The sequence below is a fragment of the Alternaria alternata genome (genome assembly GCF_001642055.1).
Source record: "Alternaria alternata strain SRC1lrK2f unplaced genomic scaffold CC77scaffold_4, whole genome shotgun sequence".
Taxonomy (NCBI): domain Eukaryota; kingdom Fungi; phylum Ascomycota; class Dothideomycetes; order Pleosporales; family Pleosporaceae; genus Alternaria; species Alternaria alternata.
The window spans coordinates 359,923-369,983 of record NW_017306193.1 but is presented as its reverse complement, the minus strand read 5'-3'; the positions used below and the strand labels follow the sequence as shown (position 1 = coordinate 369,983).

The 10,061-nt window shown below is 51.1% G+C and overlaps 8 protein-coding genes across 8 annotated transcripts; 5 read left to right on the top strand and 3 right to left on the bottom strand.

Annotated features, from left to right (window-relative positions):
* Positions 1-23: 23 nt before the first annotated feature.
* CC77DRAFT_1091889 (hypothetical protein) lies at positions 24-1,305 on the bottom strand. The gene is made up of 4 exons (XM_018529603.1): positions 694-1,305; positions 508-638; positions 318-443; positions 24-251 (listed from the first exon to the last, which is right to left on the bottom strand). The coding sequence occupies exons 1-4, from the start codon at positions 1,110-1,112 to the stop codon at positions 148-150; spliced, it is 780 nt and encodes a 259-aa protein (XP_018389117.1). The 5' UTR covers positions 1,113-1,305; the 3' UTR covers positions 24-147.
* A 325-nt stretch (positions 1,306-1,630) lies between these two features.
* Positions 1,631-2,264, top strand: CC77DRAFT_1058205 (hypothetical protein; the record flags this gene model as incomplete). Its single annotated transcript, XM_018528101.1, has 2 exons — positions 1,631-1,909; positions 1,968-2,264. 2 exons carry the CDS (start codon positions 1,631-1,633, stop codon positions 2,262-2,264), a joined length of 576 nt encoding a protein of 191 aa, XP_018389116.1.
* Positions 2,265-2,462: 198 nt separating this feature from the next.
* On the top strand, positions 2,463-3,837 carry CC77DRAFT_618350 (hypothetical protein). The gene is made up of 3 exons (XM_018532475.1): positions 2,463-3,077; positions 3,170-3,494; positions 3,559-3,837. Exons 1-3 carry the CDS (start codon positions 2,790-2,792, stop codon positions 3,729-3,731), a joined length of 786 nt encoding a protein of 261 aa, XP_018389115.1. The 5' UTR covers positions 2,463-2,789; the 3' UTR covers positions 3,732-3,837.
* A 345-nt stretch (positions 3,838-4,182) lies between these two features.
* CC77DRAFT_1028690 (retinol dehydrogenase 13) lies at positions 4,183-5,210 on the top strand (the record flags this gene model as incomplete). Its single annotated transcript, XM_018526465.1, has 2 exons — positions 4,183-4,918; positions 4,972-5,210. The coding sequence occupies 2 exons, from the start codon at positions 4,183-4,185 to the stop codon at positions 5,208-5,210; spliced, it is 975 nt and encodes a 324-aa protein (XP_018389114.1).
* Positions 5,115-6,194, bottom strand: CC77DRAFT_618330 (hypothetical protein). Its single transcript, XM_018532474.1, has one exon. It carries the CDS (start codon positions 6,083-6,085, stop codon positions 5,303-5,305), a length of 783 nt encoding a protein of 260 aa, XP_018389113.1. The 5' UTR covers positions 6,086-6,194; the 3' UTR covers positions 5,115-5,302.
* A 57-nt stretch (positions 6,195-6,251) lies between these two features.
* CC77DRAFT_956367 (acyl-protein thioesterase 1) lies at positions 6,252-7,218 on the top strand. The gene has a single exon (XM_018535508.1). The coding sequence runs from the start codon at positions 6,425-6,427 to the stop codon at positions 7,166-7,168; it is 744 nt and encodes a 247-aa protein (XP_018389112.1). The 5' UTR covers positions 6,252-6,424; the 3' UTR covers positions 7,169-7,218.
* On the bottom strand, positions 7,207-8,323 carry CC77DRAFT_618108 (trimethylguanosine synthase). Its single transcript, XM_018532473.1, has 5 exons — position 8,323; positions 8,044-8,265; positions 7,606-7,991; positions 7,352-7,557; positions 7,207-7,299 (listed from the first exon to the last, which is right to left on the bottom strand). The coding sequence occupies exons 2-5, from the start codon at positions 8,115-8,117 to the stop codon at positions 7,246-7,248; spliced, it is 720 nt and encodes a 239-aa protein (XP_018389111.1). The 5' UTR covers positions 8,118-8,265; position 8,323; the 3' UTR covers positions 7,207-7,245.
* A 270-nt stretch (positions 8,324-8,593) lies between these two features.
* Positions 8,594-10,018, top strand: CC77DRAFT_1028686 (hypothetical protein; the record flags this gene model as incomplete). The annotated part of the gene is made up of 3 exons (XM_018526464.1): positions 8,594-8,773; positions 8,932-9,015; positions 9,170-10,018. 3 exons carry the CDS (start codon positions 8,594-8,596, stop codon positions 10,016-10,018), a joined length of 1,113 nt encoding a protein of 370 aa, XP_018389110.1.
* Between the last annotated feature and the right edge of the window lie 43 nt (positions 10,019-10,061).

The following is a 10,061-nucleotide window of genomic DNA, read 5'->3' as shown; positions in this document are numbered from 1 at the left end:
GCAAAGAGCAGAAGAAGAGTAAAGTCTCAGTGAAATTGGAGAGCAATATATGCCGCATGATTTGATGAGTACCATGTAATGTCGTAACGTGTCACAGTCGACTCAACCCTGAGTCACGACCATGTCCAGACAGAGAAGTCACGACGCTCACGCCCAGGACCACTCCACGTTGACCCTGCCCTTGTCTTTATCAGCCAACTTGGCGAACATGGCGGGACTGACGTCGATATTGTTACGATCGCACCCAACGCCTGTATTGAATCAGCAACAGTAGTATGATGTGGTGTGAGATAGATTATGCCATCTGGAGTACTTACACCTGTCGACGATGGTGACCATAATGCTGGCGTCCTTGCCGGTCCTCTCGTCGATGCGATGAGCTCGGATCTTCTTGCCACATAGCGGATTGGTGTTTGGGTTAGGGCCGACCTGATTCTCGTCCCCTGGTTTTGAGATGCCATGTCAGTGTATGTCTTGTAGATATGTTGAGAAAAAGTCAGTGCTTACAGATGACGTGTGAGATGGCCATGACAGCGTCCCCGTCACCATGATTAGTACCACAAGCACCAAGCGCAGGGTTGTAGAAGGTCATTTCGCCGGTGGTCTGGGCTCCCTTGGGTGGGGGAAGAGCATTGTTGCTATGGAGCTGATTAGTGGAGGCTGTAGAAGATAGGTAGAGCATCAACAACGTACTTGGAGCCGATAGACAAGCCTGCTGCAAGACCGATGATGAGAGCAAGAACGGAAGCAAATGTGATGCCGATCATGATGAGTAGCGTACGGCGGTTAATGTAGTTGTTGAAGTATCTTTGGTGTGGTGGCAGAAAGTTGTTGAAGTGACGAGAGAGTGTCGAGCCAAAAGTACTTGTTTTTATACCAGCAAAGATACCGCATCCGAGTCCATACCGTCTTCCTGAGTAAACGGGCTTATCGTCAAGTGAAGGAACTTCACGTGGGAGAGTGGTGACCGTGTTGGCATCTTTCGTTTGTTGACCAGGGGGTGAAGGTGCTGCCCATTGCGACCCGAATGTAGCAGTCGAATGATCCGAATCATTGAAGTATGCCTGTGCCGGCTCTGGAAGCGGTTTCCGTGGTATCACTGGGGTGTTCATGATTGTATCTCAAAGCGCGTAGCGTACATATAATCCAACGTGGTGATTGGGGGTATCTCAAAGCAAGCAAACGTCATAACATATTAAGGCAATCGTCGTCGGAAATGAGTGTACGCCTAGGCAATGGCCGGCATTGACAAGATGAAAGAAGGGTTCAGGCGGAGTGTGGAGAAGACGTGTGCGAACTTGTGGGTCGCAAGGTGAATGACAACAAGGGGTAAGGGCGGTTGCATCTAGCCCTTTCGGAGATTCACGATTCGCCGAGGCTCGTCCGAAACCGTCGACTTCACATCAACTTGACAGAACACTGCGCATAAAGAGGGTCAAATTGTTGTCGCGTTTGCTCTCAAGGTCCGACTCAACCAGCGGTCTGTAACATAATCTCCTCACAAATTCACCGCTTGGGTATCCGCTTGCAGGTCTCGATTCTTACAAACGCACCGTACGCCGCACCTCGGTACACTCGCAATCACAGCGCATCGACTCAACGAGCCCCGACTCATACTGCGACTGGAGTCATGGCGGAGCAGAGCATCAACGTACCCCAAGTCATCGTTTTCATCGTCGTCACGTTCCTCGCTGTACGATGGTACTTAAGGAAACCCACGGCGGCGGCCCCAGGCACGCGAGCTGCGGCGAACCGCGCTGCAGTCCGCGTAAGCCCTGCGCAAATAGACCAGGTCGCTGAGATGCTGCCGCAGTTGAGCAGACGAGATATTGCATGGGATCTGCAAAGGAACGGTGGTAATGTCGCGGCGACAACGGAGAGGGCGCTGAGCGGGAGGGGTTTAGACACAGTAAGACTCACAACCTGAGCTTTATCGATGCTGTCGACGTATGCTAACACATGTCTAGGCACCGCCGTCCTTCCAAATACCTACACCTACACCACGAACTGCACCTACACAGGCGCGAGCAGCCCCAGCCCCATCGAGACCTGCGCATCCAGATCTGATAACACGATACAATCTATCCTCGAAGCTTAGTCAGGCCGACCAACCCGTACAGGAGGAGCAACCTAAGACAAAGTCGTGGAGTGCAGATAAGAGTGAAAGGCAAGCAAACTTGCAAAGACGGCGAGAAGAGATGATCCTGGCGGCACGGAGAAAGCTCCAAGAACAGGAAAAGGCAAAGGCTTCGGGCTCTGCATAGTCATTTCTGTACTCTGTGTCGAAAGTGGGAAAGAGACAGTATAGCGAGCCATAAACGCATGTGTTGGTAGTTATACCCTAGATCGTTTCCGCAATGCATCCTCCCATATACAACTTCAGATCATGTTAAAAACGTTATCGTGTCTACGGGCTGATGATCTCATAGGCCGGAAACATAGTCAGTATTACTGAGTGTATGATCATTATGATTAATGAGCTGATGTTAACATCGTCGCTCTAGGTTGCAATGTGTGTGTAGCAGTGAACACTCTCTACGGGTAATTACTCGGCGCCCACGTTCGCTCTATGGCTTTCCTTGAATCATACTGTGCAAGGTTGCCATTGGCGGCCAATAATAACACGAAGAATTGCGGGACGTTGACGCTGGGGGCCAACGCCTTCCCCAAGAAATCGATCGGTTCCGATACCCCTTGTCGAATCTCCAGCTACTTAGATAAAACCGCCGCGTAGCAATCTCGACATTCAGCATGTTGGGGTTCACTTCGTCTTCCCTTCCGTCCGTCGAATGTCCGGAGCAGAGGTTTTCAGTGCATTAGGCACCCCTGCACGAACGGCTGCACGGGTTCTCCTCGCACCACGATATGCTGTTAATGGCTTCCAGCCTCTCCGAGGGTGGGTGGACAACGAATATGCACGCGCGCGATACGGGCCGTGGTACATGTGGCGTATATGGCTTCTTTTTGATTGCAAAGACCTCGAAGTGCTGGAGAGTTTGATCAACGACGGACAAGACGAGCAGGTACTTGAGATGCGGGATGCGAAGTTGAAGCAGTTCAAGCTAGTCACGTTGGTGGTATGTATACCTATTTTCAACTAAGACATGGAGACCACATGAGTGAGCAGCTCAGCATTGGATGTGCTGAAAGCTGATATGGACACTTCAAGGGCGCCCTCTTAGCAACTTTAGCTCTTCAGGCACTCTCCCTCCCTGTCCTAGAGGAGACCATATTCGTCGCACGCGCAAGCTTCATCGTTAGCACTATGCTCTCCCTGCTCGCCACATTCTTCACCCTCATCCAACAACGCGAAGTTGGCGTCATCCGCGATGCGAGATCCTTTCGGAGATGGCTCTCCAATGGCGTCCAGTACTATAACGCCCGAGAGCGCCTTGTATGGCAGAGCTCTCTGACGTCCCTAACGTTAGTGGAAGCTCCTTACGAACTGATAAGCTTAGCTGTAGCGAGCTTCGTAGCAGGCATGTCAGCATATGGTACGTTATGCCTGTACGAAATGCATGTGCGACATTCACTAACTTCGTATCTTCACCTCTGCAGTGTGGGATGTTTGGAAGGACGGACTAAAAGCTCAGAAAGAGCAGGGTCTGGACGGTGTAGCAGTGGTAGTGTACTTTGCTGTTGCGACAGGGTTTGCATTTACAATGTTTCCAGTGTTATTGGGACTAAAGGACCGAGAGGAGAGTGTGTATTATAAGAATACAGAGATGTAGGGTCGGGATGGAATGCTTAGGTATCTTGACGACTATGACGTCACCTCAATACTCAGCAACACTACATTGACGACTACTCTTGCGCCAGCCACATATGACTGTTTTATCTTTCAATTGTTAACACTAAGATGCTTCAGAAAAATTCAAATGATCACACGGACTCAAGAAATTCGTTTGTAATATTCGTGTTCCGACGAAAATCGGATCCTGAATGGAGAAGCGGAACTACGACGGAGTTAAGCTCAAACAGGATCATATCAAAAGTGTCCCCGTCTGTATTGACGTTAGCTCTTACTTGGAGGGATGTGCATTTCTTGGCTGGTTGCTGATTGTTGGAATATATAAGAAAGTGTCCTTGCGTGAAAGAAATACTAGTAACAGCGTTTACAATACCAATTGTCTACCTACGACTGCACGAAGTTCTTCAACATATCATTCACTGCGTACGAAAATGGCTTCACCACTACCATACAATCGACAGAATGCGCTTGCCTCGACCATCGCAGTGGACAATGCATCCAACATAGCTGGCAAGATTGTTATTACTACCGGTGTGACGCAAGGTGGCCTAGGAGCAACTTTCGTAGAGGAGGTTGCAAAACACAAACCCGCTCTTCTCATCCTCGCTGGTCGTTCGCCATCCAAAGTCCAAGTCACAGCCGACAAGATCAGGTCCAACCCAGCGAGTGCCAACGTTGAAGTGCGTATTCTAGCCTTGGATCTTGCCTCACAAAAGCAGATCCGCGAAGCCGCAAAAGAAGTTTTAGCATACCCAGAGTCCAACATCGACATCCTCGTCAATTCAGCAGGCACGATGGCGGGCCCTTACCGCACCACAGCTGAAGGCATCGAGAGCCAATTCGGATGCAACCACGTCGGACATTTCCTCTTCACCAATCTCATCATGTCCAAGCTCCTTGCTTCCAAAGCACCAAGAGTTGTCAATGTGGCTAGCGACGGCCATCGCTTCAGCGGCGTTCGTTTTGAAGACGCAAATTTTCAGAATGGCAAGGTGTATGACCAGTGGGAAGCCTACGGTCAGAGCAAGACAGCGAATATATTGTTTTCGTATGCGTTGGCCGAGAAACTAGGGTCAAAGGGACTGAGAGCTTACAGTCTGCACCCGGGAGTGGCGTTGGGAACATCTCTTGCTGAGAAGTTCGATGATGAAGACATGAAGAGTGTGGGTACGTAGAAGACGTTGAAAATCACCGTAAATGACTGTCTGACGAGTACACAGCGGCCAAGGATAAAGCGATCGGCTGGGCGCGTGGTTTTGACATCAAGTCGCTCGATGAGTGTGCGGCTACCCATGTTGTCGCTGCCTTCGACACAAGACTGGATAACTATAACGGTGCCTTCCTCAACGATGGAAACGTGGCGCCACAGGAAGTGCAGCCGACAGCGAAGAACCCGGAAGATCCAGAGAAGCTTTGGAAGCTGAGCGAGAAGCTGGTAAGAGAAGAATTCGTATACTGAGCACGGAGGCTGCGCAGATTGTTCTCAAAATGTATGGGGTAGCATAAGGCATCTTCACGCCACGCAATGCCATGTTTATTTGCTGCCTCTTCTCATGCCCATTTCAAGCACCTTGTAGCCTCATGCGCGTCTTTGCACTCCAATCCACACACGCGCGCGCCACACTTGCGACACTTGATCTGCCCCCAATATCCACAGTTATCGCAGAACTGTCTCTGCGGTGCACCGCCAGCTGGAGGAGGCGCTGCGTGGCTTGCAGCGTACGAGAGCGGCGGTGCGGCAAGCAGTGCCTCAAGCTCGGCGGGGTTGATTGGTGCAGGTATAGAGTCGTCGACGGAGAGTAGCGCATCGTCAGCATTCGCGTCTTCGAGTCGTGATGGCGTTTGTGCTATGGCTGCGGGTCCTGGGGTGGCTTCCGCAGGTGTCGCGGGCACGGAAGCGAAGGCGCTCTGTCTTCGGGACGCTTGTGTTGCTCCTCTTCCTCCTGTGGACTGAGACACACTCCCTCTTGATGTCGTCGTTGCTTGTCCCAATTGCGCCTCTTCGTCGTCGAGCCAATGCTTGATCTGCCGCTGATACTGTATGATCCTCCTTGCATTCTGTGTCTTGGGCACGCTCGGCTTTCCAGGCACCGTGATAAGCTGTTTGGGGTCGTTGTCGCGTTCTAGCTCTGCTATGCGTCGCGCTATAGCCGTCTGCTGTCGTGCAGATAGCTCATTCTCGGCGCGCTGACCGCCTGGCGTTGCTGCCGCTGCGCGCTTCTTGTTCTTTGGGTTGATGGCAACCTTGGAGGGGTCGTAGCCCGTGTCGACGACATACGTCCATCCCGGTGCGACGGTCGCCGTCGAGTTCGGGAGCACCTCAACGTGTGGCATCGTGAATGGTCGAATGTGCAGGGTCGTGTTGCGGAGACTTCGGAGGTGTGGAAATTATGCATCCACATGCCGACGCGCCCAAAGTCCAGACGCCGGTACCTGCATGATCAGTGCGGGGTACGTACACTACTTGGATTGCTTCCCGTCTCGTCATCAACATGTTCGACGTCAGCCGACATGTGCAAAGCTGTATTTGAGAACATGCTATCCTCGGCTACTATCTACCTTGGTAGCATATAATCCCATAGAGTCAACCATCAAGGCACAGTAGCCACTTGATCGATTCACTCAAGGCTAACTGCATACACTTACCTGCAAGTCGCTTCTTTGCAACCAAACATGGCGCCTGAGAGGAAACCACCTATCGTACTTGCGCCTACTTCTCCACCAGATGATATCTCCAAGTCGGCTGCCTTCGTCTTTATCCATGGCCTCGGTGACGAAGCAGAAGGCCTAGCAAACGTCGCCAACCAATTTCAGTCTGCGGGCAAACTACCGTATATGTCTTGGGTTATTCCCAATGCGCTAGAAAACCACGATCTAGCAACTACTGCCTGGTATCTCCCCACACGCCTCTCTCCATATCCACCGTCGCGGCCTGAGCTCGAAGATGACGAAGACGAAGACGGCATGATGGCAACAGTATCGTATATCACCACATTGATTGATGATCTCGTCAGACAGGGTGTCCCTGCGGAAAGAATTATTCTAGGGGGTTTCTCACAGGGTCATGCTATGGCGCTTCTAACTGGCTTGATATCCAAGTACGCTGGGCAACTTGGGGGACTGGCCGGTTTGTCTGGATACCTTCCTCTGGCAACACAGATACCCAGGCTGAGAGAGCAAGCCGGGTTACCGAAGGATGTAAGTGAAAGTAAGGAGGTATTTCTGGCAAGGGGAACTGGGGATCGATTGGTGCCAAAGCGTTACCATCGTTTGTGTTATGAAGGATTGTATGAACTTGGTATCGAGAAAGAGAAGGTAACGGTAAAAGAATATGAGGGAATGGGTCATATCATGGGCGCGGCTGAGCTGCGAGACTTGTGTGCTTGGTTGGAGAAAGCAATACCCGAAATAGACTAAGATGAGGAATAATTCGACCCTGCGAAGTTGTGGCAGGCGAAACTGATGACTACCATGTTGTATCCCTCGTCTCCTAACTATGATTCCTGCTCCATCTCAAAGTCAAAATTGCCAAAATACACACAAAGTGCCTGCGCAACATCAGTATAGAATCTAGCTTCATGGCGGCTAGCTATATCATACCTTACTAGCACCCATCACAGTATAATGAGCAACCTCCAACTTCTTCCCATCTTGTCCATATCTCGCAATCTGATTAAGATCGGACGTTCTCGGCAGATACAGAACAACTTCTTTGCTTATCTTCGTAAAGCTCTTGTAGAGTGTTTCCAGGTTGTATGGCTCCATCTTACTAAGATCAAAGATATCTTCCGCACCGTATTCGGTTCCTATGTCGGTCAGCATATTTCGCATGTCGGTGCTCTGATTATACGAACCTCCCCATGGCGGGCTAGCGAACACGACAACATTGCTCTGTCCAGAGAATCTGTTAATGGCAGTGAAGCAATCTGCGTTGAGCCAAAAGATCTTATTGCTCACACCATAGATCTCAGCATTGTGCTTTGCGCACTTCAAGGTCTTGGCGTCTTTCTCGATGGCGAAGACGCGTTCCCAGCGACCTGAACGCGCTAATGCTATGGCATTACCACCGACACCCGCAAACGCGTCGACAATGACGGTCTTATCCTTGGGCGCAGACTCTGCGATGTGGGCTGCGATCTTGTTGGCGATGGGTTCTGGAGTCACGCCGAACCATGCGTCTTCAGTCATCCATATGCCTTGGTCGTACTTTTCCCAGATCTTGAACCGTTGATGCCAGTACCTACTAGTATTAGCTGCTAGGTTTCGCGAATTCGGTAGAAGATGAGCCATACTTCTTTAAGTGTTCAGGAAATTGCTCGACACGCGACCACTGGTCCACGCCTTTCTCATCCGGTTTTTCACTCATGACTATAGTGAGCGCAGTGTGTAATCCCGTAAAGGTCGTTATTTCCTCACAATCACACAAAAGACGAGGATCAGTTTAGAAGATATGTTGATGACGAGTAAAGCAAGCAAACGGTATGGATGGGTGAGAGCAATCCTGATACGCGTTACTATTTCGGGTTAGTCTTGACCAACGCGACTGCCTATTCAGATTCAGGTTACTTTACGACGTGAAATGTATACATTTGACTGACTGCGGACAGTTCAGAGAGGAAAATTTATCTTTGACTCGATTTTGAGCTATAGCAACCTGTCTCACGTCCTGTACAAGCACTCACTGCAGCGCAGCGCCCGCTAGCGTGCCGCAGATCCTGAGCTATGGCCACCTTCCAAAACCTCCAAGTCATCAACAACGACACCTCCACCACCACAACTTCTTCTCCGTCATCTTCATATGATCACTCTCTAGAGGGGAAACCAATATCACAGCCTCTCATAATGTCTATGTTCGGGGCGCTAAATCGCTTCATATCGCGATTAGACGCTGCACCCCTCAACGAGGAGCAGCAGTCTGCTACCAATGGCGCATACGGATTCCAGGTGCTGAGAAATGCCAATCCAGAAGTACCTCTAGAGCCATGGTTTGATTTTGTCATTGGAATCAATGGGCGAACTATTGTATGTATGATTCCGTCTGATTCAAGGGCGGCAGCACAGGAAACGAAAGAGCTGGAGAGTCAGGAAAACTACGAAATGGGTGTGAGAGGTTGCAAGACGAACATGAGATGGCCGAAACTAAGTGGAATTGGAGAATGTTGAACTGACTTTGCAAACAGGATAACCCCGACCCAAGCCTCTTTGCGACAGAGGTACGGAACTGTGCTGGCACAACAATTAGTCTGGGCGTATTCAGTGCGAAGGTAGGTCTGGATTGCCCCTTCTGCGTACCATGATACGTGTTATCACGCATTGCCCACTTTCTCACTGCACGACAACAAAGACACAGACTAGTCCTCAAAGTTGATTTCACATGGTTATTTCGTTTCATATCTACGGGTCTAACACCCTCTGCAGGGCCAAAAGATCCGGGAAGTCTATCTACAGATCCCCGCAAACCAGCCTACACTAGGCATCTCCCTGCAATGGTCCCCACTTGCCATCGCAGAAGACGTCTGGCACATCCTAGACGTAGCTCCCAATTCACCCGCTGATGCCGCGGGGTTGCTACCCTACGGTGATTACGTCATCGGCAGTCCCGAAGGGCTTGTGCGCGGCGAATCCGGCTTGGGTGAGCTTGTTGAAGACTTCATGAACAGGCCGTTGAGACTATACGTGTATAACCATGAATACAACGTCACCCGACCTGTTACCATCACGCCAACACGTAACTGGGGCGGTGAGGGTGCGTTGGGCTGTGTTCTGGGCTTTGGGGCTTTGCATCGTATTCCAGCGGGGCTGGACGAGCCGCCGCCAGCGCCTGGGGAGACGTTCTTCTCCACGGGCGATGCTAGTGGGGCTACCTCGTTCGACGAGAAACGCCCTTTGACGGGCACCGCTGATTTCTCTGCTGTTCAGCCCCAGGGTGCACCGGCTGAATTGTTTGTACCAGCCAATATGGCGCTACCGTCGGTCTCTCCACCGCCTCAGGGCACGGTGCCGCCTCCAAAGAGGAAAGGCAGAGCGCACCATGTGGCTAGCCCCGCAGATGGCGGTGGTGGTGTCCTGGACGACTACTTCAAAGAAGGCGAGCAGAAGAGTCTAGAGCAAGATTATGCACCAAAGAAGACCAGTGGTGTCCCTCCGCCTCCGAAGGCTGGCGGTCCGCCAAGAGGTCCGCCCAAGAGTGGTAGTGCGAGCAGGACAGGCACACCAGTCCAAAGCGATGGCAATGCGGAGGGTACAGCAGACCCAGAAGCAGCATAAGCTTGACTTGAGATTAGCATGATATCTCAGAGAAGATGAATGA

Excerpts from the sequence above, each read along its gene's own strand:
- CC77DRAFT_618108 (XM_018532473.1), bottom strand. The coding sequence starts at position 8,117 with ATGAGTGAAAAACCGGATGAGAAAGGCGTGGACCAGTGGTCGCGTGTC. Across the intron at positions 7,992-8,043 it reads TTTCCTGAACACTTAAAGAA|GTACTGGCATCAACGGTTCA; the intron begins GTATGGCTCATC and ends TAATACTAGTAG. Across the intron at positions 7,558-7,605 it reads CGCTAGCCCGCCATGGGGAG|GAACCGAATACGGTGCGGAA; the intron begins GTTCGTATAATC and ends TGACCGACATAG.
- CC77DRAFT_618350 (XM_018532475.1), top strand. The coding sequence starts at position 2,790 with ATGTCCGGAGCAGAGGTTTTCAGTGCATTAGGCACCCCTGCACGAACG. Across the intron at positions 3,078-3,169 it reads TCAAGCTAGTCACGTTGGTG|GGCGCCCTCTTAGCAACTTT; the intron begins GTATGTATACCT and ends GGACACTTCAAG. Across the intron at positions 3,495-3,558 it reads AGCAGGCATGTCAGCATATG|TGTGGGATGTTTGGAAGGAC; the intron begins GTACGTTATGCC and ends TCACCTCTGCAG.
- CC77DRAFT_1091889 (XM_018529603.1), bottom strand. The coding sequence starts at position 1,112 with ATGAACACCCCAGTGATACCACGGAAACCGCTTCCAGAGCCGGCACAG. Across the intron at positions 444-507 it reads GGCCATCTCACACGTCATCT|GGGACGAGAATCAGGTCGGC; the intron begins GTAAGCACTGAC and ends TCTCAAAACCAG. Across the intron at positions 252-317 it reads GGTCACCATCGTCGACAGGT|GCGTTGGGTGCGATCGTAAC; the intron begins GTAAGTACTCCA and ends GATTCAATACAG.
- CC77DRAFT_618330 (XM_018532474.1), bottom strand. The coding sequence starts at position 6,085 with ATGCCACACGTTGAGGTGCTCCCGAACTCGACGGCGACCGTCGCACCG.
- CC77DRAFT_956367 (XM_018535508.1), top strand. The coding sequence starts at position 6,425 with ATGGCGCCTGAGAGGAAACCACCTATCGTACTTGCGCCTACTTCTCCA.